The 26,128-nt window shown below is 34.9% G+C and overlaps 1 protein-coding gene across 1 annotated transcript in view; it reads right to left on the bottom strand.

Annotated features, from left to right (window-relative positions):
* Positions 1–5,041: 5,041 nt before the first annotated feature.
* Lgsn (lengsin, lens protein with glutamine synthetase domain) overlaps positions 5,042–26,128 on the bottom strand; it is a 72,708-nt gene continuing 51,621 nt past the window's right edge. The window contains exons 4-7 of the mRNA XM_078018518.1: positions 20,200–20,332; positions 19,163–19,351; positions 12,350–12,516; positions 5,042–6,447 (exon numbers count right to left, since the gene is read on the bottom strand). Coding sequence (XP_077874644.1) covers positions 5,248–6,447; positions 12,350–12,516; positions 19,163–19,351; positions 20,200–20,332 — 1,689 coding nt within the window. The 3' untranslated portion in view covers positions 5,042–5,247. The remainder of the gene's footprint in view (positions 6,448–12,349; positions 12,517–19,162; positions 19,352–20,199; positions 20,333–26,128) is intronic.

Raw genomic sequence — 26,128 nt, 5'->3', positions numbered from 1 at the left:
GTTAAGCTTGATGAGAATCATAGAAAACAGAAAAGAGGAAAATAAAGGGAATCAGGGGGGACAGAGAGGGGTGGGCGGGCAGGGAAATGGAAGGTAATGGGGAAGGAAATTGACCAAATTATGTTATGCACATGTATAAACATGGCACAATGAACCTCTCTCTTATTTATTATGATAATGTACCAATAACATTTATCAAATCAAGACGGAAAAAAAGCAGAAGACAGGGTAGAATAGTATAATTTTAATTATGTAGAACCTTTCAACAATTTTCTTATGCTTATGGAATTCCTCCCCCTTTGGACTCTTGTCCCAAAAGTAGAAATTAGAGCCTCACCTCTCCAGTTTCTCTTACACCCAGGTGTAAAGCCTCTGCTAATTAGATGCAGTCATTAAACCATGTGGGCTCCACTCTGGTCAATAACACTCCAAGGTCACAGTATTGGCCTCCTGGGAAGGTGTGTTGGGACTGTCCTAGTAGTGCTGTTGTCCATCAGCAATGGCTGAAGATCTCTCAGGAGAAGTCAAGCATAGTTTTAAAAACTGAATTTCTAGCCTTACCAGTTTCTGTGAAATATGTATTTTTAATAAATTTCTTTCTGCTTAAAGTAGCTAAAATTTGCAAAAGCTAACTGAAAAATACTACATAAAAGGATGTGCAAAGAAAAAGAACTCTTTCAAAAGGAGAAGGGAGAAAGGCAAAGAATGCCCCTAATCAAATTACTAGGAACAATTTAATGCTTATATTAGGTTTAGATTAAACAAAGGTTTATTAAGCTCCTTGAATATAGCATACATCTTGTGAGGAGAGCTTTCTCATTTATTGCATTATTTGATGTTCTCTATAATTTTCTGAGAAAGCTATGTGTGTTTTATTAAAAGAGATTTAAGACTCGGAGAAGCAAAGTGTTGAAAGAATTGGAATCAAACACAGATTGACACTCTTTCAGTACGGTCTCTGTGCTGTTCAAAATGCCATCACTACAGAGCCCCAGCAGTCTATTACATACTTAAAATCATGATCCGTCCACCCTGATTTCTGAGGTTTTCTTTTTTTCCATTTTTTTTTTACTTCACTAAAGTGGATTCTTTGTAATATATTCATATAGGCACTTAAAATCATGATGAGTCCATCCTGATTTCTCAGATTTTCTTTTTTTCCATTTTTTTTTTTACTTCACTAAAGTGGGATTCTTTGTAATATATTCATATAGGCACACAGTATAATTTGGTCAATTTCCTTCCCCAATACTTTCCATTTCCCTCCATCCTTTCCCATCCCCTGTTGCCCTGCCTTTACCCTCTTTCTGTTTTCCATGATCCTGACCAAACTTATCAAATTGTGTTTCCTCAAGAGTTTGTAGAAACAGAGAACCTTTAGGATCAATAAAAACTACAAACCATTGTCATGCTGTGTTTATCTCTGTCTCTCAGTATCTCTGGTATATGAATGTATGTGTGTGTGTGTATGTGTGTGTGTGTGTGTGTGTGTTATACTCTAGAAGCACAGCACTGAATTATGCTTACACTATTTGCATTGATTGATTGGTTTTTCCCGATTTCTAAAACACCTGCAAAAAATGAGAGGTATCAACACAAATATAAGTAAGACTTGTGACCTTTATTCTTGGAACTCACATCCTTATGAGGAAATGTCATGTAAACTTGTAATTATAGGTAATAAGAGAAGAGCACTAACAGAAAGTTATTATACACATAGGTAAAATCTGGAGATAAAAGTTCTAATACCTATAATAGGAAACCCAAGATTAAAGGTATTGTCCAATAATACCTATATCATAAACATTTTGGTAAATCAGCTTTGTTAACAGCTGAATGGAGATATGTCAATAGACTGCTCTGTGTTGCTGATAAGTGCAGGCTTTACCACATGGTTTTGATTTTTATTCATATTAAAGTTTTTTAGATCTCTCATTGCCTTCAAAATCATCATTCAGCTTTTATTGTTATTCAAACACTATAAAATGAAATTTTATATTATAAAATGTCCTTGAAAACAGCAACTTCTTACTATGATACTAATGTTTTAGTTTCTAGTCTTAAAACATTATCGTTTTTAATTTACATTTCTTATGTATACTCATTTAATAAACAACTTTAAATTCAGTAATCACATTTTCCCCTAAGCTTTGATTAGAACAATTATGGTAAATGAAAATAAGAAAGTAATTTCTGTAAAGAGATTCGAAAAGCATCCTTTTCAAGCCATAAAGCAGCGTTCCAAATAGTTTGTTCAGTATTAGGCCTACAAAAATATACATTGTGTTCTGTGTAAGAAACACAGATCTAAAACTTTTTCTTGTCTGCTTATTGTTTTTGTTTTGGTCTCCCCTAGGATTGTAGCCAAGGATTAGCATACAAAAGGTGCTAAATAAATGCTATTGAATGAATGTTCCTTAGACCTCAATGACAGGCAGCTTGTGAACAGATAAGAGAAATAGAAAACCAGTTAACTGAACTTTTACGTCTACCTAACCCACTTTTTCTTTGACCCTAACCTCTCTTATGCCAATCCTTACTTTTGGCTTGCTTTAGAGAACAAGAACATACATCAACACACACCTACCTGAAATCAATGAAGACAGCCACACCCACTTTTGCTATAAACTGATTTGTAATATATAACTGAACATTTTCTACTCACTACCAAACACTCAATAGAGATGTAGTATTCCCAATTATGTGATTTCTTTACACTGACATCCTGAGTAATTGTGTTTTCAGAGTTATACTAATAATGTATAAGGAAAGGGAAATAAAGGCTACAAATTCTGTAATTAACAGAGTTTTTTATAGCATCTTTTATTCATGGAGGCAAAAACAAGCCAAAGCACTAGACAGGTTTCTTGAAGGCCTATAAACTATGAAGCAGTCTAGATAGCTCTATTATGGTGAGAGATAATAAAATATTTTTGCACGAGTGGATCCCTCTGATTAACTCAAATTCTCCTCTCCAGGAGTAGAAAAATTGTAGAAACAATCTTTCATGGTTCTTATATCTTTATTCTTTCATCTCCAAATCCCTCAAATATGCTATGCATACACATGTACGCACTCATTCACACAAGCAAGAAAAAGGCATTTACTTTCAAGGAACAAAAAACCAACAATTAAAAAGATAAATAAATCAATAAATCCACAATTCTAATCAAAAGAAGAAGAGGAAGAGAAAGAAGGAGGAGGAGGAGGAGAAGAATAAGATAAAGAAGAAGAAAGGAAGAAGAAGGAAGAAAGAAGAAGGGAAAAGAAGAAGAGGAAGAAGGGAGAAGAAACAAAAGAGGAAGAGGAAGAAAAAGAAGAAGAGGAGGAGGAGAAGGAGGAAGGAGAAAGGGAAGGGAAAGGGGAAGGTAAGGAGGAGGAATCACTGCATCTTAAAGGAGATAGAAGTTTGTTCCTCGTTCAGGTAAAAATCAGGTAAGTCAAACTCAGCTCCAGCAAGCAGTGCTTCCACCTCATTACTCCACTTTCTGGAGGGACTCACTCAGTCACGCCATCTGCAGGCAAATCAACGAAAAAGGTAAAGACAAAGAAGGAAAGGCAAGGTGCACCACATCTGTCCTTCAAGGACATTTCCTGGAGCTTCCAAACAACACTTCCACCTACATCTCTGGCTTAAACCTGATAATATGACCACATTCAGCCTCAATAAAAGCTCAAAAATATCATTTTATTTTCATAATGTCTTCCCAACTGACATACTGAAGTTTTATTGAGAACAGAAGGAAAATGAAAATTGACTGACAACGAGGAAGCTGCCATGAGGTACCTCCTTAAACCTCCCAAGAAGAATTGTGTGCAATTTCATGCTCAGAGATTTCAGGACTGATGCCTTTTCTTCTGCACACGACCTACATTACCTTTCTCACTACTTCATCCATCCATGAACTTTATTCTTGTATTTCCAAATATTCTTGTGCCTCAAAGGAAAAGAGAGGTGAGCAATTAGTGAAGGACAGACCCAACTTTCACTATTTAAGCTACTAAGAATTTTAATAGGAGGAACTGAGCCAAATTCTAGTGCTCTGCTTGTGTGTTTCCCATCTAAATTGAGACCACAGTCAGCTTTAATTGAACATAAAAATCTCCTGTTTAATCCAAAGCAGTGAAGAGTGTTTTCATTTGGTAGTAAATAAATTTTGGACTTTTTCCCAAAAGATGCTAAACTTTAGTGATAGTTGCAAAACCATCACACTCAAACAAAGGCCTGGAACATTTAATATTCTCTGGAGAAATATCAGTCACTATGGAAAACAGAATTGGTAATTTAAATATAAACTTAAGCTGCAAACATAGCCCTGTTTAGCTAGGCAGTTGTTCTCATACTCCATAGAGCACAAGAAGTTTCAGAGAATTATAGAGTTTCCAAAAATGAAGCAGGGCTAGAGATGTGGCTCAGCAGCTAAGCATGTCCAGCATGTATGAGGCCCTGGGTTCAATCTGAGCACTAAAGAAAAAAAAAAGAAGAAGAAACAAAGCAGGCAGATCATAAACACACACACACACACACACGATCTTTTATGGATTGGGCTTCTTTATGAGACATTATTTAAAGAAAGGCTTTGGTCATTTTTAAAATCTGATCTCATGATTCCCAGCCCTAATTCTATTTCTTCTGGATTTGATTCCTGGGATTATCATAACCTTAAGATCTCTAAACCTTTCAAGACCTAGTGGATCAAGTTGAAAAGAAAAGAGACATGTAAAAACTTCTCCTGACTTGTCATCATGACATATTTTGCCATATTTATTTAATGTATTTAGAAAACATAATCATGCTTGCAACTATATCCTTAATATGTCTTGATTAGTAAGATTATATTAACATATTTTTCTCCCTGGCAGGCACAACCCAAGTGTAGGATTGAAATTATTCCCTTATTTTTTTTGTCATTTAAATTGTTTCCTATTGTTTACGTCTTTTTTTTTTCAACGTGTAAATGTATTTATTGTCCCCAAACTGAATATGCCTTTTTAGGTCAGCATAACACAGAGGAAATGATGACTAACTGACAAGAGCTGGTTCAATTTGCATCTTGGAGTTTCACTGCAACTTTATTGCTTCTGTTATCAGAATCCTCTCAGCAGTATCATCTATCAAATATTCCATGGGGACAAAAAAGAGTGAATGCATTTGTAGTCTTGTTAATTACAAAAGCTCAATCTTTTCTTCTAGATAGATCAACTACTTAAGTCATGATATCATCTCTAAAGCTCAATAGTTCTATTCTAAATAAAATACTCTAAGAATTTATTTCTCTCAGCATCTGTTTCTTCATTTTCCAACTCATATTTCTTCATGGCAACAAAATAGCGAATAAAAGTTTCCCCTAGAGCTTCTCTCAGACATTGATCTTCCTCCAGTGCCACAAGGGCATCTTCCAGTTTCAAAGGGATCTCTGAAGGTTTTAACTGAGAAAGGTCTGTGCCCTCATCTGGACCAACCAAAGCGCCATCACTGTTCTGCAGTCCATCCAAGCCTGCAGCTATCGTCGCAGCCAGCACCAGGTAAGGGTTTGCTGTTGCTGAGCCTAGTTTATTTTCTATCCGGGTGCCTTTCTCACCATGGCACTTGATATTAAAGGCACAGCTGTTATCGTTGTAGCCCCATGTCACAGGCACACTCTCCTTCAGGTCTTTACTCTCCTTGGAATAACGCTTTCGGCAGCTAACAGCAGGCGCCATCAGGCAGCTGAGAGCAGCAGAATGCTTCAGAAGACCTGCCAACCATTTTTTCCCAGTGACCGTGAGCTGTTCAGTTCCAGAATTGTTGCAGAACATGTTTTTCTTCCCATCCATGTCCCAGACACTATGAGACAAGATTCCCGAATTGCAGAATCCAGTCTCAATGAAAAAGCTGGCGATGTAATTATACTTCCTTGCCACTTCTTTGACACCTGTTCTGAGGGTAAATGCATTATCAGCTGAACTAATGCCAAATTCTGGCAGAAAACAGATTTCCATGTGACCAGGTCTAGTAGAAGAGGAAAAGCTCTCAACATTGGCCCCAGTATGGTATAAGCCATCCACGAGTTCCTGCATGAAGGGCTGGTCATGATTATTTAGAAATGTTGAAGCAGGGAAAGATATGGTCTTTGAATTGATAACTTCGGGCACACCAAAAATGCAAAAATCATAGATGAAGGCAGAGAGCAGGGAAAAACCAGAGTCCTGCAGCTGCTGCAGCTGCCTCTTTGCGATATACCTTGGAGAGGTCAGCAAAGGTTCCCCAGTCACAGTGAAGGTGTCACATATCACTCGCGCAGTTCTTTCTGCCCATGGCAAAACTCGAAAGGTTGATAACTCCGGCATCAGGACTATGTCACTATTAAAACAGGTGGCTCTTATGTGATTCACTTCATTGTCCTTCAGATTCGGCATCAATTCAAGATAACCTCGGGGCATGAAAACACCATGGGTCACTTTTTCCTAAAAAAGGAAGAGGATAAATTAACTCGGTTTTGAAACTTGAACACAAACAAAAAGTCTGAGAAAGAGCTATGCTAATGATAAATATACACATATATTTACCATATTTATATATAGTATACACACACATATGTTTAACATCTGCTTACACTAACTCAGTATCATCAGATATATTTTAAATATTTCAGAATACATCCCCCAAAGGCACTTTTATAAGTAATTCTTAATATTTTAAGACTTGAAGGTTTTATATGCTTGCTCATGGATGGGAAAAAAGTGGTTATAAATGCTATAAACATTTATAAATAAATGGTGTTATGATAAAAAAAATCGCTTTATAGGAAAAGACAAAGATAAAAGCCTATGGAAATATTTTAAATTATCATAATCAAAAGTACTCTGTAAAGAACTTTTTATTTTATAGTATAGTTGCTAAAACCTCAGAAAAGGCTTTATTTTAATTTATTTATTCTATATATTAATTTTTATATAATTTAATTTAGATAAAATTTAATATAATTATACAATATATAATATATTATAATTTAATTTATATATAATTAATTAATGTTTTAATTGGATATACTTAGGGTATACAGTGTGATAACTCCACATATGTGTAAATGTGTCCTAATAAAACTAGGGTAATTAATGTTTCTATCTCCTTAGCATTACTTTATGTTTGGAGCCTTCAAGCATGTCTCTTCTAATTATTCACAAAACATAAAAGGTTATTATGAACTATAATCACCTTACTATGCTGTACAACTATAGAACTTTTGATTCCTGTCTGTTTTGTTATCCATTATCCAACCTCTATCCGTACTCCCTCCACTTTTCCCAGTCTGTAGTAAACATTATTCTAGAGAGTGCAGATATAGAACAACATTTTTTCAGTATCCACATATAGAGAGAACATGTGGTATCTGTCTTTTTTGTTTGTTTGTTTGACTTACTTCACTTAATATAATGTCCTCCAGTTCCATCCATTTTGCAGCAAATGACAGGATAGAATTCATTTTATGGCTGAATAGTACTCCATTGGTATCTATATTACTTTTATTTATACATTCATCAATTTTGTGGAATCTAGGTTAATTCCATATCTTAGCTATTATGAATTATGCAACAATAAATAGGTCAACCACATAATCCAGCTATCTTACTTCAGCATATATATCCAAAGAAAATATTCTCACATCGAAGAGATACCTGCATTGCCATGTTTATTGCTTATTCTATTATAATCCCCTGAGTTAACTATTCTCAAAATTCTACAGTAAAGATCCTCAACCTTTGTCATAGAACTGAACACAGTCAGACCTACAGCACACAGGACAGTTGTCTAATATAGAGGAGCCAAGTCATCTGACAGTTTCACTCTTCTCTTTATTCATTTTTACAACCCACTTAAGAATTAACTACCTCACTGTCTCAGAGAATCCCAGAAACCCTATCAGTTACTATGAACCTATATCTCCAAAGTTATAGTTGCCAAAATGTTGTAGCCTTCTAATCAGTATAAATTGGGTGTCAGCAGATCTGGCCTCTGGCCATAGCTTTTTTATTAATTACTGATATGAAACTAGGTAACTTAGTGGACTATGTGCTTCAGCTTCCCTGTCTATAAAACATAAGTGTTCAACTGGATGATTGCTAAGGCACTTCTAGCCATATATCTCTGAGATTCAGTGGTTTTCACCATTTAACTTTTGCTCTGTGCCAGTCAACATGGAAGTGATGAGGTTATAAAGTTGAACAGACATACAAAACAATTTCTGGAAATTGTGTAGAAATTCCAACAATTCTTCATGTGCTGACAATTACATCAAGGGGTAGAGAATAGTTCCTGGCTATAAAATATGATTTTCATGAAGTAATGAGCATCACGAGGTTATTAAAACATGCTAATATTCTGCAAGGGAGACCATTTCCTTATGTTATTCCCAAATCTCAAAAAGCATGGCTACCAAGGAGGGCTGGTGCTAGCAGCGGTAATCTACTGGTCCACTTTTATCCCAGTACCAAGCACATGGCAAATTCTCCAAAAAATATGGCACCATTTTATCCTAGGTTCCCCTTTTGGCCTTTTAAAAACTATTTAACAGTGTTTTTTTTTTTCTTTATTCTTAAGAGATGATTTGTTTTTCTAAAAAAAAAATCAATATTTTTATTTAATAAAAAAGTACTGAGTTCAAATGAAGAATAAAAGGATATTTTAAAGCTGAGCTAGAGGCAGTAGGTGCATGGGGAAAAAAGAACTGAGCTGGAAGTGCAGACTCACATACTGTGACCCTGAGCCACTGCCTCCTTCATCCTCCACTGTCTCTGCACATACTTTCAAATGCCAACTGACTTGGCTGATCCAAATGTGCTTTTACCAGCAATGAAGTTGAGTGAACTAACATCTTTGGTGCCTATTTAACTTTGCAAATTACTCAAGAACATATACACATTAATATTGTGTGCACATGCGCACACCCCCGCCCACACACACACATATGCACACAAACATTATGGAATCTTCGAACGCTCCCATATGGACTCCTCAATTTAAATTTGCACTGCAAGAAATAATGTTATTTCCCTGCTTGTCTACTTTTTAGTTTGAACATCTTATATTAGTTCTGTGTATCTAAAATGAGGGATAATGAATTTTATTCATGAAACTTCTAAGACTTGTTGCAATTTAAATTTGTGTTTGTACTCACTTCACTGTGAACAGTGGAGAAAAGTTGATTACCACTTCATTCCAACAGTCCTTCACAAACATGTGGAACAGTAAAAAGTCACATATTCTTCAGGCTATTTAATCTGTATTTTTCTGAACACTCTTCTAGCTCTCTCATTTTTTTATTCTTTTTTGAATATGCTGAATTTAAATTCTTTCCCATCTTTTCTGGGAAATATGTAAATACACATGAATGTATCTTATTCATGATAATAAATTATCTTAAGTTTTGTTTAGAGATATAAAAAAGATTTTTTATAAAGCATGGGGACAACTTCACAGTTCAATATAGATCACTCTGAACTCAAAAAAAAAATTCTTGTAGAATAATTCAAAACCCTGTGGCAATCAAAATTTGGACCACAATGAAGGTCACCCATTGAAATAAACCAAGAATTAGTTCTAGGGCAGTATGTTCTATTTTGATTAGATCAAAGATAAAACCACCATAATTTTAATTAAAAAAAAAAAACAAAGATAGTATGACCTGGTTGTAAGGTTAAAATGTGCTTATGCTTGTAAAACAGTTATTCCAGTACCAAGCACATGGCAAATTCTCCAAAAAATATAGACACCATTTTATCCTCGGTTCCCCTTTTGGCCTTTTAAAAACTATTTAACAGTTTTGGGTTTTTTCCTTCATTCTTACGAGATGATTTGTTTTTCTCAAAAAAAAAATCAATATTTTTATTTAATAAAAAAAATACTGAGCTCAAATGAAGAATAAAAGGACATTTTAAAGCTGAGCTGGAGGCAGTAGATGCAGTGGGGAAAAAAAATGAGCTGGAAGTGCAGACTCACATACTAACATTCTCACTCTTTTGCTGCCTGTCTGCCTAATTTTTAGAAAGATTTTCTTAACTTTTCTGGGCCTCATTTTCTTCGTCTATAAATAAAAAAAAATGGATTATATTATCTTTCTACACTTTCCTAGTCTAATAATTTTCAAATTGATATTTTTTGTCCACAAATAGGAAAGATGTTTTAAAATTACTTTTCTAAAGGGCTAAATTATTTTTTACTAAGCCCTGAGCAGACTCAAATTATTGACACCACACTTGATCTAATCAGTTTCCCATGCATAATTGTGTGGCAAATATTGTTTAGATCAGCTTGCATAAATGAATCTGTTTCTAATGTCTATTCCTTAATAAATTTTCCAAAACAAATTATTTATCTTAAATTACAAATATTCATGATATAAATATTCATTATGATTTATATCTTTGAAAGTTCCAAAATGAATGTCAGATGTTTTCTAAAAAATGTGTGTATACTCTGATTGTTAAGTGAGAATAAAATAATAAAAACTAGATAATGAAATAAGAAAGTGAATTATTAGGAAATGAAGAATAAATCTATTAATTGAGAAGCTGTATTATGAGTTATACAAAAATTCCCATGACAAACAGATTTTTTCCTAGCTGAACTCCATTAAAAAAGTGACTGTGATATGTGGACATAGAACAAAAAATTGGAAATATTTTCCATAGTAGTTTGAAAAACAAGAGGTCAATTTATTTTTATGTCCAGCACATCAGTCTTCAGCAAATGTAAGCAGCACGTTGAGTTATATTGTGTAAATGTGTTCCATTGAAAAACTGAAGTAATATTCTAAATATGTAGCTTGCCACTAATGGAATAAATTATTAGAATTTGACCCCCCCAAAAAAAGCTGAATAGCAAACAGTTTTATACTGAGGTCTGGCAAGTGGCTGAAGTGCCAGTTTCAGTCTCTTATTGATTGAAAGAGATTCATATGCATCATCTTCTGGACCTGCCTATGGCAAATTTCACATTTTGTTATCAAAATTAACTAGCAGGTGTCCTTAACTGAATAAAAAAGAAAAAATATTTGCAGTCAAATAAGTACAAAGAATTTCTTGAGAAACAAATGTTTTGTTTGTTTGTTTGCAATATATGGATAGAACACAGGGGTTCTCTACCACTCAGTTACCTCCCCAACCCTTTTTATTTTTTGAGACAGGGTCTTGCTAACTTGCTGAAGCTGGCTTCAAACTTGTAATCCTCCTGCCTCAGCCTTCATAGTTGGTGGTATTGTAGGCTTGCTCTGATGGGTTCTTAAGAAACAACTTTGAGCCTGTTGAAATCTTTCAAACTGGATTTTTAAGATATACCAATTTTCTTAACATAAGCAAAATATGAAAAATCATAATTTAATATTAAAATAATAAAAATATGACATACTTAAAATACTTAAACTTGGAGGATACTTAACTCTATACTTTCTTAAATACTATTGAATGATACCGCTTCCTAAGAAACATAATGAAATATTACAACAAATCAATCATTAAAATAGACATATGAGCTAGGCACAGTAGCACCTCTCTGTGATCAGCAACAGGAAGATAGTAAATTTGAAGCCTGTCTGAACATCTTAGTTAGACTCTGTCTCAAAAAAAAAAATTAAATGGCTGAGAATGTGGCTCAGCAGTAGAGTACCCCTGGGATCACTCCCCAGTACAGAAAAAAAACAATTTTTTAAAAAAAATCTAGGGATGAAGTTCAGTGTGAAAGCATCCCTGGGTTCAATCCCCAGAACAGAAAAATAAATAAACCAACAAGCATATGGTATAAACTAACCATTAAAAAAACTTAGAAAGTTTCAAAATATATCCCCAAATGCAATGTTTCTTGATATCACTATTTTCAAGAACTTAATATACATTAAGTCATCCAATAACAATGGGGTATTTTCTTATCAGAGTTAGAGCTAAAAGGGATATTCTTTTTATCTAGCAAATTCTTTCTATTTAATCATTTTTCCCTTTCATATTTGCTCTTGGGTCTTCTGTTGCAATTTTCTCATGTCAAATAAAATATAATCTTTATAATTGCAGTAAGGAGAGAAAAGATAATTCTGTGGAGGGAAATTATTCCAGGCAGAAGGACTAAAATTACCAGTCTTAATTAGTTTTGTGCTTCTATTGGATAAAAGGAATTGTTGTTCGAAAGCTGAGAGTATATGTTCAGCTCCTTGGGGGACAATAACGTGTTTGGATAGAGACAAGGAAAAGCAAAATAAATTATTGGTTTTCAGCTTGAATTGCTGTGTGGGTTACAAGAAAATAAGGACAAGTAATAAGGACCATTTGCTTGTTAATGGTCATGAAATTACATTCAATCCTAATTTTGTGTAAAACTCACTTGGAAAAAGTGTGCAGGGATACTCTTAGATCTGGACACACCATGCAGATCTGTTGCTTCAAATCTCACAAACTGGAGGTGATTTTTGGCCATCTCTTGTTTAATGTGTTTGATTCTAGAAGAAAGCTGAGGTGTAGTCAAAATTTGAGTGTTGTCCCTGTTGCGATCTGTAAAAATAAAGAAGGCTCTAAGTCATTCCATCATGATAAACTGAGAAGCTAACTAGAGACAAGAGAACAAGGAACTAGTCATTATGAGGGTTAGCAAAATGTAACCATCATGTGAGTCCTGTCTTAACCTTTCTTACCCTGCCTTTTGCCATGCTCCCAAGAATCTTGGGTCTAAATAGCATTTTAAAAATGATTTACCAGTTAGGACTAGGTTAAGTGAACATAAAGTCTGCATAAGGATATAGCATTATCATATGTAGGTACTTACTGAAAATTTCTTTGCTTATGGAAATTAGAACATATTTGCATAACTGGATAGTATTGGCACCATAAAAGTCTGTATATCATTGAACAATGTGGGGTCTTCCAGAGTTACCTGATATTACCTAAATTAAAAGTTCCTGTATGATCTAAGATAAAATTATTGTTTGTTTAAATTTATTTCCTGTGGCTTTGTTTATTTGGTCAGTTTTTTGTTTTGTCTGTATTGGTTTTTTTCACCTGAATCCATATCTCTGTCAAATCTAAAATTTGTTTAAATAAGCAACAAAAGCTTTTTAAGAATGAGAGTATAGATGAAAAATCTAAATTGCATACTTAGTTTTAAAATTAAAAACATAATAAAATATTCTTTTCAAAGCTATTAAGATAGTCTGCAAATTCTAAAACTTCAGAGCTACAGAAGGCTGGAGATAAATCCTCTAACCTGACCAATTCATCATCTTGAGTCCCAGAGGGGCACAATGAGATCCCCAAGTCACATTTTCAGTTCATTGCCAAGATGAAAACTAGAATCTGGGCTTCTTGACTCCTCACGGGGGGCTCATTACCACAAAATGAATGAATATGTCTACAGCACATAATACACATTATAAATGTTAGTTACTGGCAGAACTTGTGGGAGGCATCACAGAGTATATTGGTTCAGCCCATCTGCCTCTTTTCAAATCCTGCCTTTGCTTGGCAACTTTCTTATCCTCTCTGTGCCTCTGCTTTCTCATAGATAAAATATTACCTACTTCATAAGCTTGTTATGAGGATTAAACAAGTTACTTAACAGTTACTGGCAGACCGTAAGCACCATGTAAGTGCTACTTAAACGCATAAAGTGAGCACAATTACTCCAACCCTAGTAAATGACACTGTGATCATGCCTGCATTTGAACACCCATCAATCTGTCACATGGCTGACATTGAACAGCAATAATTTTACAGTGATACCTGAGTATCCTTTTCAAGATATAATTAGGCTTTAAAAATAAGCATAAAATTGACAGTTTAAAAACAGATTAAGTAGATTTTAAATACATGAAGCATGAGGAAAACAAATTACTGGTTCCACCTATGCAAATATATCAGAGATAATGTCCTGTCACTGATATGTTTGGCTACTCTGAGACTCCTGAGGCTTTATAACTACCTTCCATTTAACACAAACAATTAAGTTGTAGCAATTACAATGTTTCATGCTAAATTAACAATTGCTGTGTTCCCAGCTTATTCTGAAATTTTGGGTGAATAGCCCAACTTGAATAATGCTTCTTAAATAAAATTTATAAGCATTTTTAGAATGCAGAAATTTCCAAATGCTCAGTGTTCTAAACATAATAAACAATTATATATAAGCTATAAAGAAGGCATCTTTAAAGGAAAAAGGTAATTTTACAGGTTCTCCAGTAATAGGATGATAGGTAATCTTTTTTTTTTTTGATAGGTAATCTTATTAGTTATTTGCCTTACCTATATCTTCTAAATTTTCTCCAACAACTAAGAATATTTTAAAATAAGAAAAATATTCAGCCACTAAGATGAATTTTTTTTAAATCACCACATAGTTTTCATACTGGATTTCATACCGGATATGTATATCTAGGAAGCATCCAGAAAAAGTCCTACCCTCATAAAATGTTAAATTACCTAACATTGGCAACAGTAGGCAATAAACATGCCAGCACGTGTAAGTGAGAAGATTTTGTAATCTGAAAGAGCTAAAAAAAAAAATCAACTGAGTTATTAATTCTGTGAGCCTTGATCAAAATGTAGACAGCAACTTCCAATTCACTTTAATGCTCCAAGTTGCCCTCAGGCTGGTCAGTGAGTATATGTATTAGTTTGCTAGAGCTGTGCAGCAAATATTTCTGATCATATGATGGAAGTTTGATTTTTCATAATTCTGGAGGGTAGAAGTTGAAGATCAAAGTTATCAGTGGAGCTATATCTTCTGAGGCCTTTCTCTTCGGCTTATGGATGATCATCATCTTCCAATATCTTCACATGACATTCCCTCTGTGCAAGTCTGTTTCCTTTTCTCCACTTATGAAGACACCAGCCAATACTGGAATAGAGCCCATCTGACTTACTTCCTTTAACCTTAGTTACCTATTTAAAGACACTGTCTCCAGATTCTGTCACATTCTTAGGTACTGAGGAACAGCTTTAACACAAGAATTTTTGAGAGACACAATTCAGCTGATGGTAGTATTTTATCCCTTTCCATTTTCTTCAGAGAACTCACTGCCTCCTACCATCAGTCATTCCTCCTTTGCCCATGAGCCCCATGAGAGCAGGGGCCCAATTTTACTTGCTGGTGCATCCTCAATACCTGCAGCAGTGCTGGTATATGGTAGGCACTCAATGACCACTCCTCTAACAAGTAAGTAGTTGGATGAGTGAATGAATGAATGAATGTATAGTTGATTTGACCTTGTCAAATTAATAAGTAAAAGTTGTATCACATGCCCATCAATAGATGAGTGGATTAAGAAAATGTGGTTTAATTACAGAATGAGTTTTACTCAACCATAGAGAATGAAATTATGGAATTTGCTGGCAAAGGAATAGAAATGGAGAACATCATGCAAAGTGAAATAAGCCAGACTCAGAAAGTTAAGGGACAAATGTTTTCTGTGCAAGCTAGAGTATAATAAGGGAAAGCAGGAGGAGAGGATCAGGTGTCATAAGATTTAGAAATCATCACCAACGTAGAAAAAGGAGATTGTGAGGGAGGGAGGAGAGATGAGAAATGTGGAATAAATTCAACAAAATCACATTATGTGCATATACAAATATACCACAAGGAATTTCATCTTTATGAATAAGTAGAAAGAACCAATCAAAAATAAATAAATGAGCAAAAGAAAGAGTAGAGAAAAGAAGATAGGGGCAGGGAGAAGTAGTGGGGAAAGTGGGGGAATAGGGACTGAAATTAAATTTCACACATGTATGATTTTGTCAAAACAAACCCAATTATTATGTATAACTATAATGCTCTAGTAAAAATTGTTTAAAATTTTAAAAAATTGACATCACATATTTTAGTATGTATCTTTAGTACTAAATTTTTCATTTACCAATTCAACTCTTTCACCGAATATGAAAGCCCTATCCAATCTAATTTCATTTTCAAGGCATCAACTAATCTTGCTGCATCATTGTCTGAATTTCTTTTCTTCAAATAAATCATACTTGTTACTTACAATTAAGTGTTTTGGTCAGCCTTTCCCAGCTGCACATGATGAATAGCAGGCAGATAATTGCCAGTTCAGGGGCTCATTTGTTTTTCTTACAGTGTGATTCCTGGGAGGTGCTCTCCTATCCTATCCCCTCAGAGGACTAATAAATTAAATCAATGTGTTTTTGTACAGGAAGTTTTACTGCTGTGAATGTTTAGGGAAAAAAATAAGAAATTAAAAAAAAATCCCACAAAACTCTAGAAGGCACTGGAGAAATGTTGTCTGTGTTCAGTGACAATGAAGTCGTATTTCAGTTACAGAGAACAAGCTGTGGTCACTTATAAAAGGCAGATTGAGTAGGCAGTTGGGCTTTCAGAAATACCAATTCAAAAAAGGGTAAAAGTGCATTTGAGAACACACTCTGTAATCCATTCAGCTTATTGAACGCCTGGGATGCCACAGTCCTTTCCAAGGGCCCATCATCCTTTACACACATTGCTACAGGAAGACCACTCTGTTACTTCAAAGGTGACCCCACCCTCTGGCCACATCACTTCAGCTTAGACAGTGTCAGAAAGTCCAGTTGGCATTATGACCAGGCCCAAACCATGAAAAATAAAATGAGAGGAACAAGGGCTTATCTTTGAAAAAGTACACAAGTTTTGGAAAAACCCAAATTAGTTATCACAAAGAAGAATATACCTCATCAAAATTTCTTATACTCATGTTGGGGCTTGGTATTTATACTCATTTTCAAATGGTATATTAGTAGTTTGTTTGGGAATTGTAAACTGGTATTTAGAAACTGTAGAGAACTTAATTCAGCCTGGACCAAAGCAGGAGCTTCCAAATTAATTGAGTAAATAATATACCCATCCCCTATTTGTGGTCGATGGAGCAAAGAGAGATGACGGCACAAATTTTTCCCCACACTTTTTAGTTACAACTAATATATGGTAAATCCCAACACTCTTTTGTAACTGAAACTAGAATATATAAAACAAAAATCACACACTGCATATGGAGGAGTCAATACAGCCAGCAGATGTTTTTTGATTAATCTTCCAGGTGTTTAGAAACCTTTTTGAATTAGTTAACAACAGCTGATTATTTGAAATATTCATGTAAAAATTTTTCTTGTAAGATTTTTGAAACTGAATCTGGTAACTTGCTACATATTTCTTCATAGTAGTAATTGGCTGGAGTTCTGAGGTAGCCTGGTTGAGGTATGCATCTGCTAGCTCATAAGGTAGCAAACATTTTCTGTAAAGGATCACATAGTAAATATTTGCAACTTTGTAGGCCACATGGTATCTTTTACAGCTACTTGACTCTGCCATTTTGCATGAGAGCAACCATACACCTACACAAATGTGTGTGTGTGTGTGTGTGTTGCTTTTTTAAACAAAAACTGATCAACCAGTTCAATTTGGCCCTTGGGCCACAGTTATTTTGAACTCTGCTGTAATTTCTCATGACCAGGTCCACTCATTTGCCTACATCAGCCCATCCCTCTCATTTTTATTACCTCTGTGGTACCTGTGGACATTTGTATTGACAGCTCCTGATATTTAGAGGCTGTCAGTGCTCATGTCCTTCACATCATGGTGAAAGCACAGAGAATATCAGAGATGAGAGGTCATATGGTAAGCCAAACACCTGCTCAAGATTTTACCATGTCCTAATCCCTGGAATCTATAAATGGCATGGCAAAAGAGATATTTTGGGTAAAATTGGAGTTATAGACCTTAAAATTAGGAGTTTATCTTACATTATCCAGGTGAGCCCTTAAAAGCAGAGAACTTTCTCCAGCTGGAAGCAGAACAAAAGAGAAAAAGAGGAATTCAAAGAGACTCCTAATATGAGAAGCATTTGGGCAGTGTTGTCTTTCTGATGCAGAACAAAGGAAGGGTTTTTAGAGTAAAGTGCCACCTCCAATTGACAGCTGACAAGGAAACAGGAATCTCAGTCCTACAACAAGAAGGAACTGAATTCTCCCTACATATTTGAATGAACTTGGAAGTATGTTATTTCCAAGTCTTTAGATGACAATAGCTTGATTTCAGTCTCACAAAATCTAAAGGAAAGAAACCAACTAAATCAACCTAGACTTCTTTATTTTGTGTTTTTTATAATGCTAACTTTGTGATCATTTATTATGGTAGCCATAGAAGACTAATACATGTGGAGTCTGTTAGTGTTCATTTCCCACTCTCCAGTTCCTGGTCAGGCACTGTATATAGGAAAGAATGTAATCTTTCCAAAGAAGAGGTTTGCCCTTGATCCCAAGTGATCATTTCTAAGCCCTTGGAATGATCTATCTGAAAAGAACATCTGTGCACCTAGGAGCTCTGGGCAATGCCAGAAAGTCTAACAATGTCATTTATGGAGGAGATTTGAATTACACAGTATCAGCTCGACCCACAAAAGGACTGGAGACTGAGCCCAGTTACATGACCAGTTAATCATTGACTCCAAATAAAGATCCTGGATACCAAATTCAACTGAGTTTCCCAAGTTGGCAAAAATTCTACTGCATTTATCCATTGGGAGAGGACAAGTGTACACTCTGTGCTTAGTACTTTCCTGACTTTGTCCCATGGCTGATTTTAATCTGCATCCTTTTGTTTTAGTAAACTGTGACCTTAGTATGATGGCTTCTCCAAGTCCTACCAAGTTTTCAAAACTAAGCTTAGCCTTGTGGAACTCCAAAACTTGTAATTGGTTTCAGAAGTGAGAGTAACAGCATAGCCACTATTCCTGTCACTTCACAACCCACTATATTTCCACTTTTCCAAACCCTGATTGTTCAAGTCTTTCTTTAGATGCCTTCACAGAATAAATACCTCTTTTTAACTAGTTTCTACCACTTGTATCCAATACACTGATGTACCAAAATAGCTGTTTATCAGTATCTCAGAAACCTAAAAATAACAGAATTTCATTTTTAGAAAAGACTTGAAGGATTTTTCAGTTATAAGCCCTACAATTTCCAGATAAGGAACAAACAGGCTTAAGAAAACTGCAAATTACTATACAAGTGATAGAGGTACAAATTTTCTTGTGTTGTGATTCTAAGGCTAGCATCCCTCAACTAACAGCATATTACCTCCAATTCAAATACAAACCTAGAATTAGTAGTTAGAACCATACGCTCATTTGTTCCAGAATCTTTATCGGTAAATCCTTACCAGAGTTTGAGTTAGATTCACCACCAGGAGCACTGGAAGACATCTTGAAGGGTGACTGTTTTATCATTGTTGTTTGATCCTGAGAGTCCTTGTCATTGTGGGACAGATGAGACTCAGCATAGCCAAGTCTCACAACTGGTTTGTTCGAAACCCCCATTTTGTGGCATGTCATTTGGTTTCTGATCCTCTCTGTAGTAACAAGGGAAAACATTAAACATGTCACCATTGTTCCAATTGTCTTTTGATACAATGTGAAGAGGGGATAGAGGGTATGCCTCAGTGGTACAGCAGTTACGTATATGCATAAGACCCTGGGTTTGATCCCCAGCACCACAAAGAAAGAAAAGAAAAAAGAAAAAAAAAAAAATATATATATATATATATCCTTAAAAACATAGTGTATTCCTAGACAGTGACCAAAGGAAAGAACATGAGTAGTCCCCTCTAGTTGCAGGCCTTATGGAAGTGTGTGATATGTAGAGAATTTTAAAGCAATACTAAAATCTTCAAAACATCTGGCTGCATTTTACTACTACCATGTGCAGGCAATTTCTTGTGCACCTGCCTTGGAACACCACTGTTCCTTGTTTGTTGTCCAAATTAACTCTTCGTTTCAACACTGTTTCAGATCTATTGGAATCTAGTTAGAATTCCAACATGTGGTATGAAAACTTGTTCTACATCTTTCTTGTGGTCTCTCAAATCTTCAGTAAAGTTCTTTACATTTGCTTTTGGTGCAGAAAGGTATGACTCTTCCTACTTTGTTTTGTTCTTCTGTTTCTTTCTCTTTTATCCCACTACAATCATCCTAGTTCTAACCCTCTTTAAATTGTGACTATTTTGATTCTTTTTTATAAATTTACATTGTAAGCTTATATCTGCCATCTTTTATGTGACTTACGTAGCAATAAATTTCACTTTATTGTTTGTTTACTTTTCCCAAAGGGGAAAAAAAAGGAAATGTTTTATGAAAAAGAACACCAAATAGAGATTATCATGGACCACAGCATCCTTGACAGTTCATAGTAGTTAGATACCATTGGAACTGGCTGCATTCGTTTCTCCCACTTCCATTGAACAGAGATGTGATTTGGTGGCTTTCTTCCTTGTTCTTCTCAATTTACTCATCCTGCTGGCTTCAGTCTCATTACTTTCATCCTTTGTTGGGTCCTGTAATTATTACAAAACAAAAATCCAAATAATAATGTCATGCAAATTATTAAATTAAGATATCAAAAACATGACAATTAGAGAGCTGGGTTTTAAAATGTGTGTAGGAGATTTTTTATAAGAAAGGGGGAAAAATTGTCCCTTCCTCATCAGTTGGAATAACTCAAACAGGTTGGATTTTTCTGTATCACCTTTTATTTATGAGGTAGAAAATTTCATTAAATAAATTAAAATCTTGTCTAACCAGGTTGCTTGGTTTTGGTTGTTGTTGATTTTTGTTGTTGTTGTTGTTTGTTTGTTTGTTTTGTTTTGTTTTGTTTTACTTTGAGATAGTTTATATTATGTGTTAATAAATAATTTCATAAAACCCTGTCATTTAAATAGTTTTCTTTTATAATTTCTGTGTTTTTTAGAATCTGCAATCTGTTGGAGTGAAGGTATAAGCAGAATTGGATTCTCTTCTCTCTTTTTACTTATCTTTCCTCATCCATCTTTCATCAGTATTTACTTTGCTCCGAAAAGTACTTTCATTTATAAAGTGCTGTTTTGTGACTGTGTAAAGCAAATGTCTGACTCAAACTATTTTATAATTTGAGAAAAAATAAGAAATTTATTTAAAATAAAATACCCTAACTTTAGCAATCAAATCATAATCATTAACGAGATGTTTCCAGCAGAGAATTGGTCAGTGAGGCAGAGGCTGGTTCTGAGGAGCTCAGGTGTTTCAGTACCAATAGTGGGGAGAAAAAAAAAATCATCCCTATGGTTCTGGAACACAACAGCTGACACTGAAAATAAAAATTGTTTTGTAAAGCTGATATTGATGTTTTTAAAGTTGCAAACCTCTCATTGTCATTCAAGGGGAGAGGAGTGTGATAGGGTCAGGATTGAAAACTGTACTCCAGGTGTTTTGAGCTATTGTCTTTTTAAAGATCAGGTTCTGAGAGTTTCTATATCTGGGGATAAATTTTACAAATATATAACCAGCATAGATGCTGGGGAAGAGCTGTACCAATTTATAAATAAAACCAATTCAGCCTCTAAAGGATAAATGAGGGGGAAAAAAAGGACACTTTTTCTGTGGTTATATGTAATTCTAATCATTGTTATTATTTTTATTATACTAACAAATACATATTTCATAGAACAAAAACTTTTGTAATTTTATAACTTTACATATTAGAAAATTGTAGATGAACTCCAGATAATTTTATATTTGAATTATATGGTGCTAATCATGTAATAAAGTAATTTTTATAGTATTTGAAGATTTTGTGCATACATTTGCAAATTTTGTCCCAATACATTTTTGATGGGATCTGACAGTGATAAATAATCTTATTAAACATATTCCTTATTTCTAAAATTGCATTGCTAGAAATCCACATTAATTTTATTCCTATTTTGCAAATACATGTCTATGATTTAAAAAAAAAAAAAAAAGCTTAGCTCCTGGCTTGTCATTCTTGTTTAAAAAATGAAAGTTTTAGCCAGATACATAAATATCAAAGGAATCTGGGCCAAATAACAATTGTCTTGATTTCTCCTGTTAGGGAGTCCCCTTTTAAGTTCAAGGAATCAGATAAGATAAACCAAGATCCCTCCATGAATAAACAATAGAATAACAATATGCTAAAATGAAGCACATTGCCAGGCACATTTCCTCAGCATAACCCTAGAGGTAAGAATATCTTACAAATAAGAAAAATAAGATCAAGAGTAACTTGCCCAAGGCCCCAATAGTGAATGGAAGATACAGTTTCCATAATGGTTTTCTGATTTTCAAAATGTCTTTCTGTTTTCTAAAAGCCAGAGGACCAAACCCAGAGAACATTCACTTAGAAACATTTTTCTGTTCTCATATAAAAGAAAAAAAAAAAGAAAAATTTCTTAAGACAGAAACAAAGGCAATTTACCTGGGTATTAACCTGAAATTTTCACCAATAAAAACCCCCAAAAAATGAAGTTGCAGTCTATGCCTCTTATTCTATACAAACGCTTTTTAAAAGGGTTTTTTTTCCAAATGAAGAATGTACATCATTTAATCTTTTGATTTTCTTTTCATATGCCAGGATGATCATTAAACAAGGACCATAATGGGAACAGAAGATGGAAAACCCCACCCAAGGCTTAGCTCCTGGCTTGTCATTCCTTAAAACTGGTGTGCATTTCTTTCTTTCTTTTCTTTTCTCCTTCTCAGCCACATTTTTTAGCAATCTTACTGCAAGTTAGATGCACCATAAAAACCAGAATATTGGTACCACAATGTCTCCAATAGTGAATAACTATGATCTGTACCTTCCACAAGGAAGATATTTCTTGAAAAGAAATACCACACTCACAACCAAAAGGGAATTACCAGACCCTGTCCCATCCCAACAACTCAATAAAAAACTGGCCCATTTCTTCATTTGGGGAGCAGCCTGACTCTCTGTCAGTACTGCCTCCCTTTCCTTGAGATAAAACCCTCCCAATAAAGTTTGGCCCCTGTGCTCATACGCCTTTATTTTCTATTGACACAGGGTCAGAAGTTCCGGTCTCTGGCATCAATCAGAGCATGGATATTGCTATAATATCTGAAACAAATTTACTGGATTTCTGGTGTATCCTACCTCCAGCAGACTATTCTAAATTTCTAGACTTTCAATTGCTCTTAAATACAATATAAATGATGTTTTAGTGGGGAAAAGAACTAACCTACTAACCAAAATACATAAGGTTTGGACTCTTAATTCTCTTTTCTACTAAGTAGCAAGTTTTTCTGGAGTCCTGTTCTCTCTTCTGTAAATACTAAAATATAACTATGAACCTCAAATATATTAACATTTTAAAAGCATTTTTATAGCCAAACAACATTTTATATTTCATTTAATACTTACTATATCACTGGGGGAATATTTATTCTTACCTACATTTTTGCCAAAACAACAACAAAAAAAGCCCATAATGATTAGGTAATTTGTTCAAGATCAAATGACTAGCAAAGAAGAATAATAATTCAAATCTAAGGCATTTATTTGCAGTTCTTCATGTGTCAATATAACCTGACAGTTGACATAAATAGAATTCCATCTCTAATATATAAGGTTGTCTACATAACTCATAAGACTTGACTTCCTCAATTATACATTCTCTTTCAATTATTTTTTTCATAATTCTTTCCTGTATAAGGGCAAAAATCATCTTAACTCATGTCTCAAGAATCTTGACTTCCTCCGTCCAAAGAATGAGGATGTAACCTACTATGTATAAGCCAAAGTCAAAGACATAAAAATAAATAAAACATGATTCATAAAGAATCATATAATCTAGTATGAGCAATAAAGTATTTTTATGGAAGTAAAGGCATTCATGATATAAAGAAAGAGAGATGCTTAGGTTACCCTAATTCAAGGATAGCAAACTCAATAAGAAGCAGATAACAAAGATGCAGTGAGCCAGCTGATGAACAGAAGAGTCAATACTTGCTTCCAGGAAGGAATCAGCTCTTAGCTCTATCCAGTCACTATCATGTCAAAACATGGCCCCAGAACTGCTAGTTCTAAAAATTTACAAGTAATTCCAGAAACTTGGATTTTCACTTAAAATTTTCATGATGTTTAAATATTTCCAAATAATTCGAAATTAAAGATGGGGATTGAAAAAGACAAGAAAATTTTCTCGGCTATCCACAACCAGGTATCACACAACCAGAATGCAGTCAGAATGTGCAGCTACTTTAGAGGATCCCAGGGCACATCAGGTTACCCTGTCTTCCACAAGGTAGAATGTGTGTCAACAGTGACCACCTATATTTTCCCCTCAGTGCTATATAGGGTGACACTGAAAAGTGAATGATGGTCAAAATAATTTGCTATTAATACAGCTCATAAAAATAAAAAATTCTTCTTATGCCTACTATGTGTCAGTTGTCTTCTAAATGTACTACATTATTATGAAATCATTTGATCTCAAACCAAACTCTAGGGAGAAAAAATACATTACCATCCCTGTTTTAGAGATGAGGACACCTGAGTCAACAGAAGACCAAAATATTGCATCTTATAAGAAGTGGAATTAGGATTTGAACCCAGCCAGTTGGTTCCAGTATACCGAGCACTGAACTTATCCTTAATGAACACTACATTGAGAATGCTCCCTCACCGTGCTGTGGTGCAGGGATGCTGAAAAGCTGGGGCAAGGTCCTAGAGGTTGGTGAGGAGCATTTACCAGCTTAGAGAGTTCCCACTAGCCAGGCTCTAATCTCCTACATATGCATCTGTAGATTCTGAACACAATAAGCTACAGTCCTTCTCACAGAGATGAAAACAGGTAAAGAAGTTCTGAAGAGTCTAAGGGATTGCTATATGACCAACATACTCTTGTATGCAGTACTCAACATTTATGCTATTATTAAATAGGTGTAATATTTTATAGGTTAAGTCTTGGTATACCTGGGGGAATTAGGCTAAACTTAAATAGAAGAGATGACATTCGAGCTGAAGACAGAGAAGATGTGAGACTAACCAGGTTGGAAGAACCATGAGCATAATAAGCACAGGTATGTAATTTTATGTTGATACATAATATAAATATGCAAATATAATTCAATCTAAGTTAGACAATCCCAAACCTCTACTACAATAGTTTGATTTGATCTCAATATTTCCACCAGAGCAGCTTTTCCCATCCCATCATTCCATCAGATGGCTGCTTTGCCTCATACACTTGAATGGCCATAAAGAGTGTTTTGAATACAAGATATTTTCATAATTTGTACTTTTATCATCATAGTGCTTCTTCTGAAGGTTGTTGACGAGGCTTAATATAACTTAGTCATTTTGCATTTCAACTCAATGGCTCGATCAAATTAACCAAAAGAGGCTAAACCTAAAGGAGTTCTGTCAAGCATTAAATTTAGACCCTAATTTGACCTAATAAATTTCCTTCCAATATAATAACCAGTGTTATTTACATTCTAAATATCACTGATTTCATTCATTTTCTTTTACCTTTCAATGTCAATACTTTAGAAACCTTTGTTTTGAATTCTGTATAATAGGGATAGTTTGAGGTACAATCATCAATGCATTTATTTACCAAATACTTGTATTTTAACAAAATAGTAAGTAATCAAAATAAATGAATTAACCGTCATCAAGTTTTAACCTTTGTTAGTGATGAAATGGATCAGAGGGGTTTTTCGGGATAGTGGAATAGAGGAGGTTGCTTTCCTGGTTGCTCTATGGTGTGAAACCAAGAAAGCAGACAGGCAGCTTCTCAGCAAGGTGGGTGAACCAAACAAATAAGGAGAGAGGGACTGTACTAGAATTTAAACCTGGAAATTTAAAGTAGATCATAGACTCAGGAGGTTGGATATGTTAAAAGGAAGAAATCCCCAGTGATGTAGCCACTACAGCAGCTGAGCTTGAAGCACCAGACAGAGCGGTCCCTCCATGAGCAAACTGGAGGGATAAGGGAATTAAAGAATCCACATTTTCAGGAGACCTGAGGAGTGTCTGCATACAGGGCATTTAGAGATTAAGGATATTGCCAGACTGAACTGAAAGGCATGCTGCACAATATCCTTCTGAGGAAAAGAAGCTGACATCTCTCCAGGCAGCATGCAGAGGACAAAAGAAGGAACAATTTCCAGCCATGGCATTGGAGCCAGCAACTGAGGGAGCCAATTCCTGCAAACCCAAGTTTGGCCCGAAATACAGGCCCAGTAAACACACATTGCACTCCATAGAGTGCTTAAGTGACCAGGAGAAAGTCAAATGTGGAGAGAAATTCACAAGGGGAACAACTGGTAGT

Source organism: Ictidomys tridecemlineatus, chromosome 8 (genome assembly GCF_052094955.1).
Source record: "Ictidomys tridecemlineatus isolate mIctTri1 chromosome 8, mIctTri1.hap1, whole genome shotgun sequence".
Classification (NCBI taxonomy): Eukaryota; Metazoa; Chordata; class Mammalia; order Rodentia; family Sciuridae; genus Ictidomys; species Ictidomys tridecemlineatus.
The sequence above is the reverse complement of the archived record's forward strand: the minus strand, read 5'-3'. Positions and strand labels throughout refer to the sequence as shown.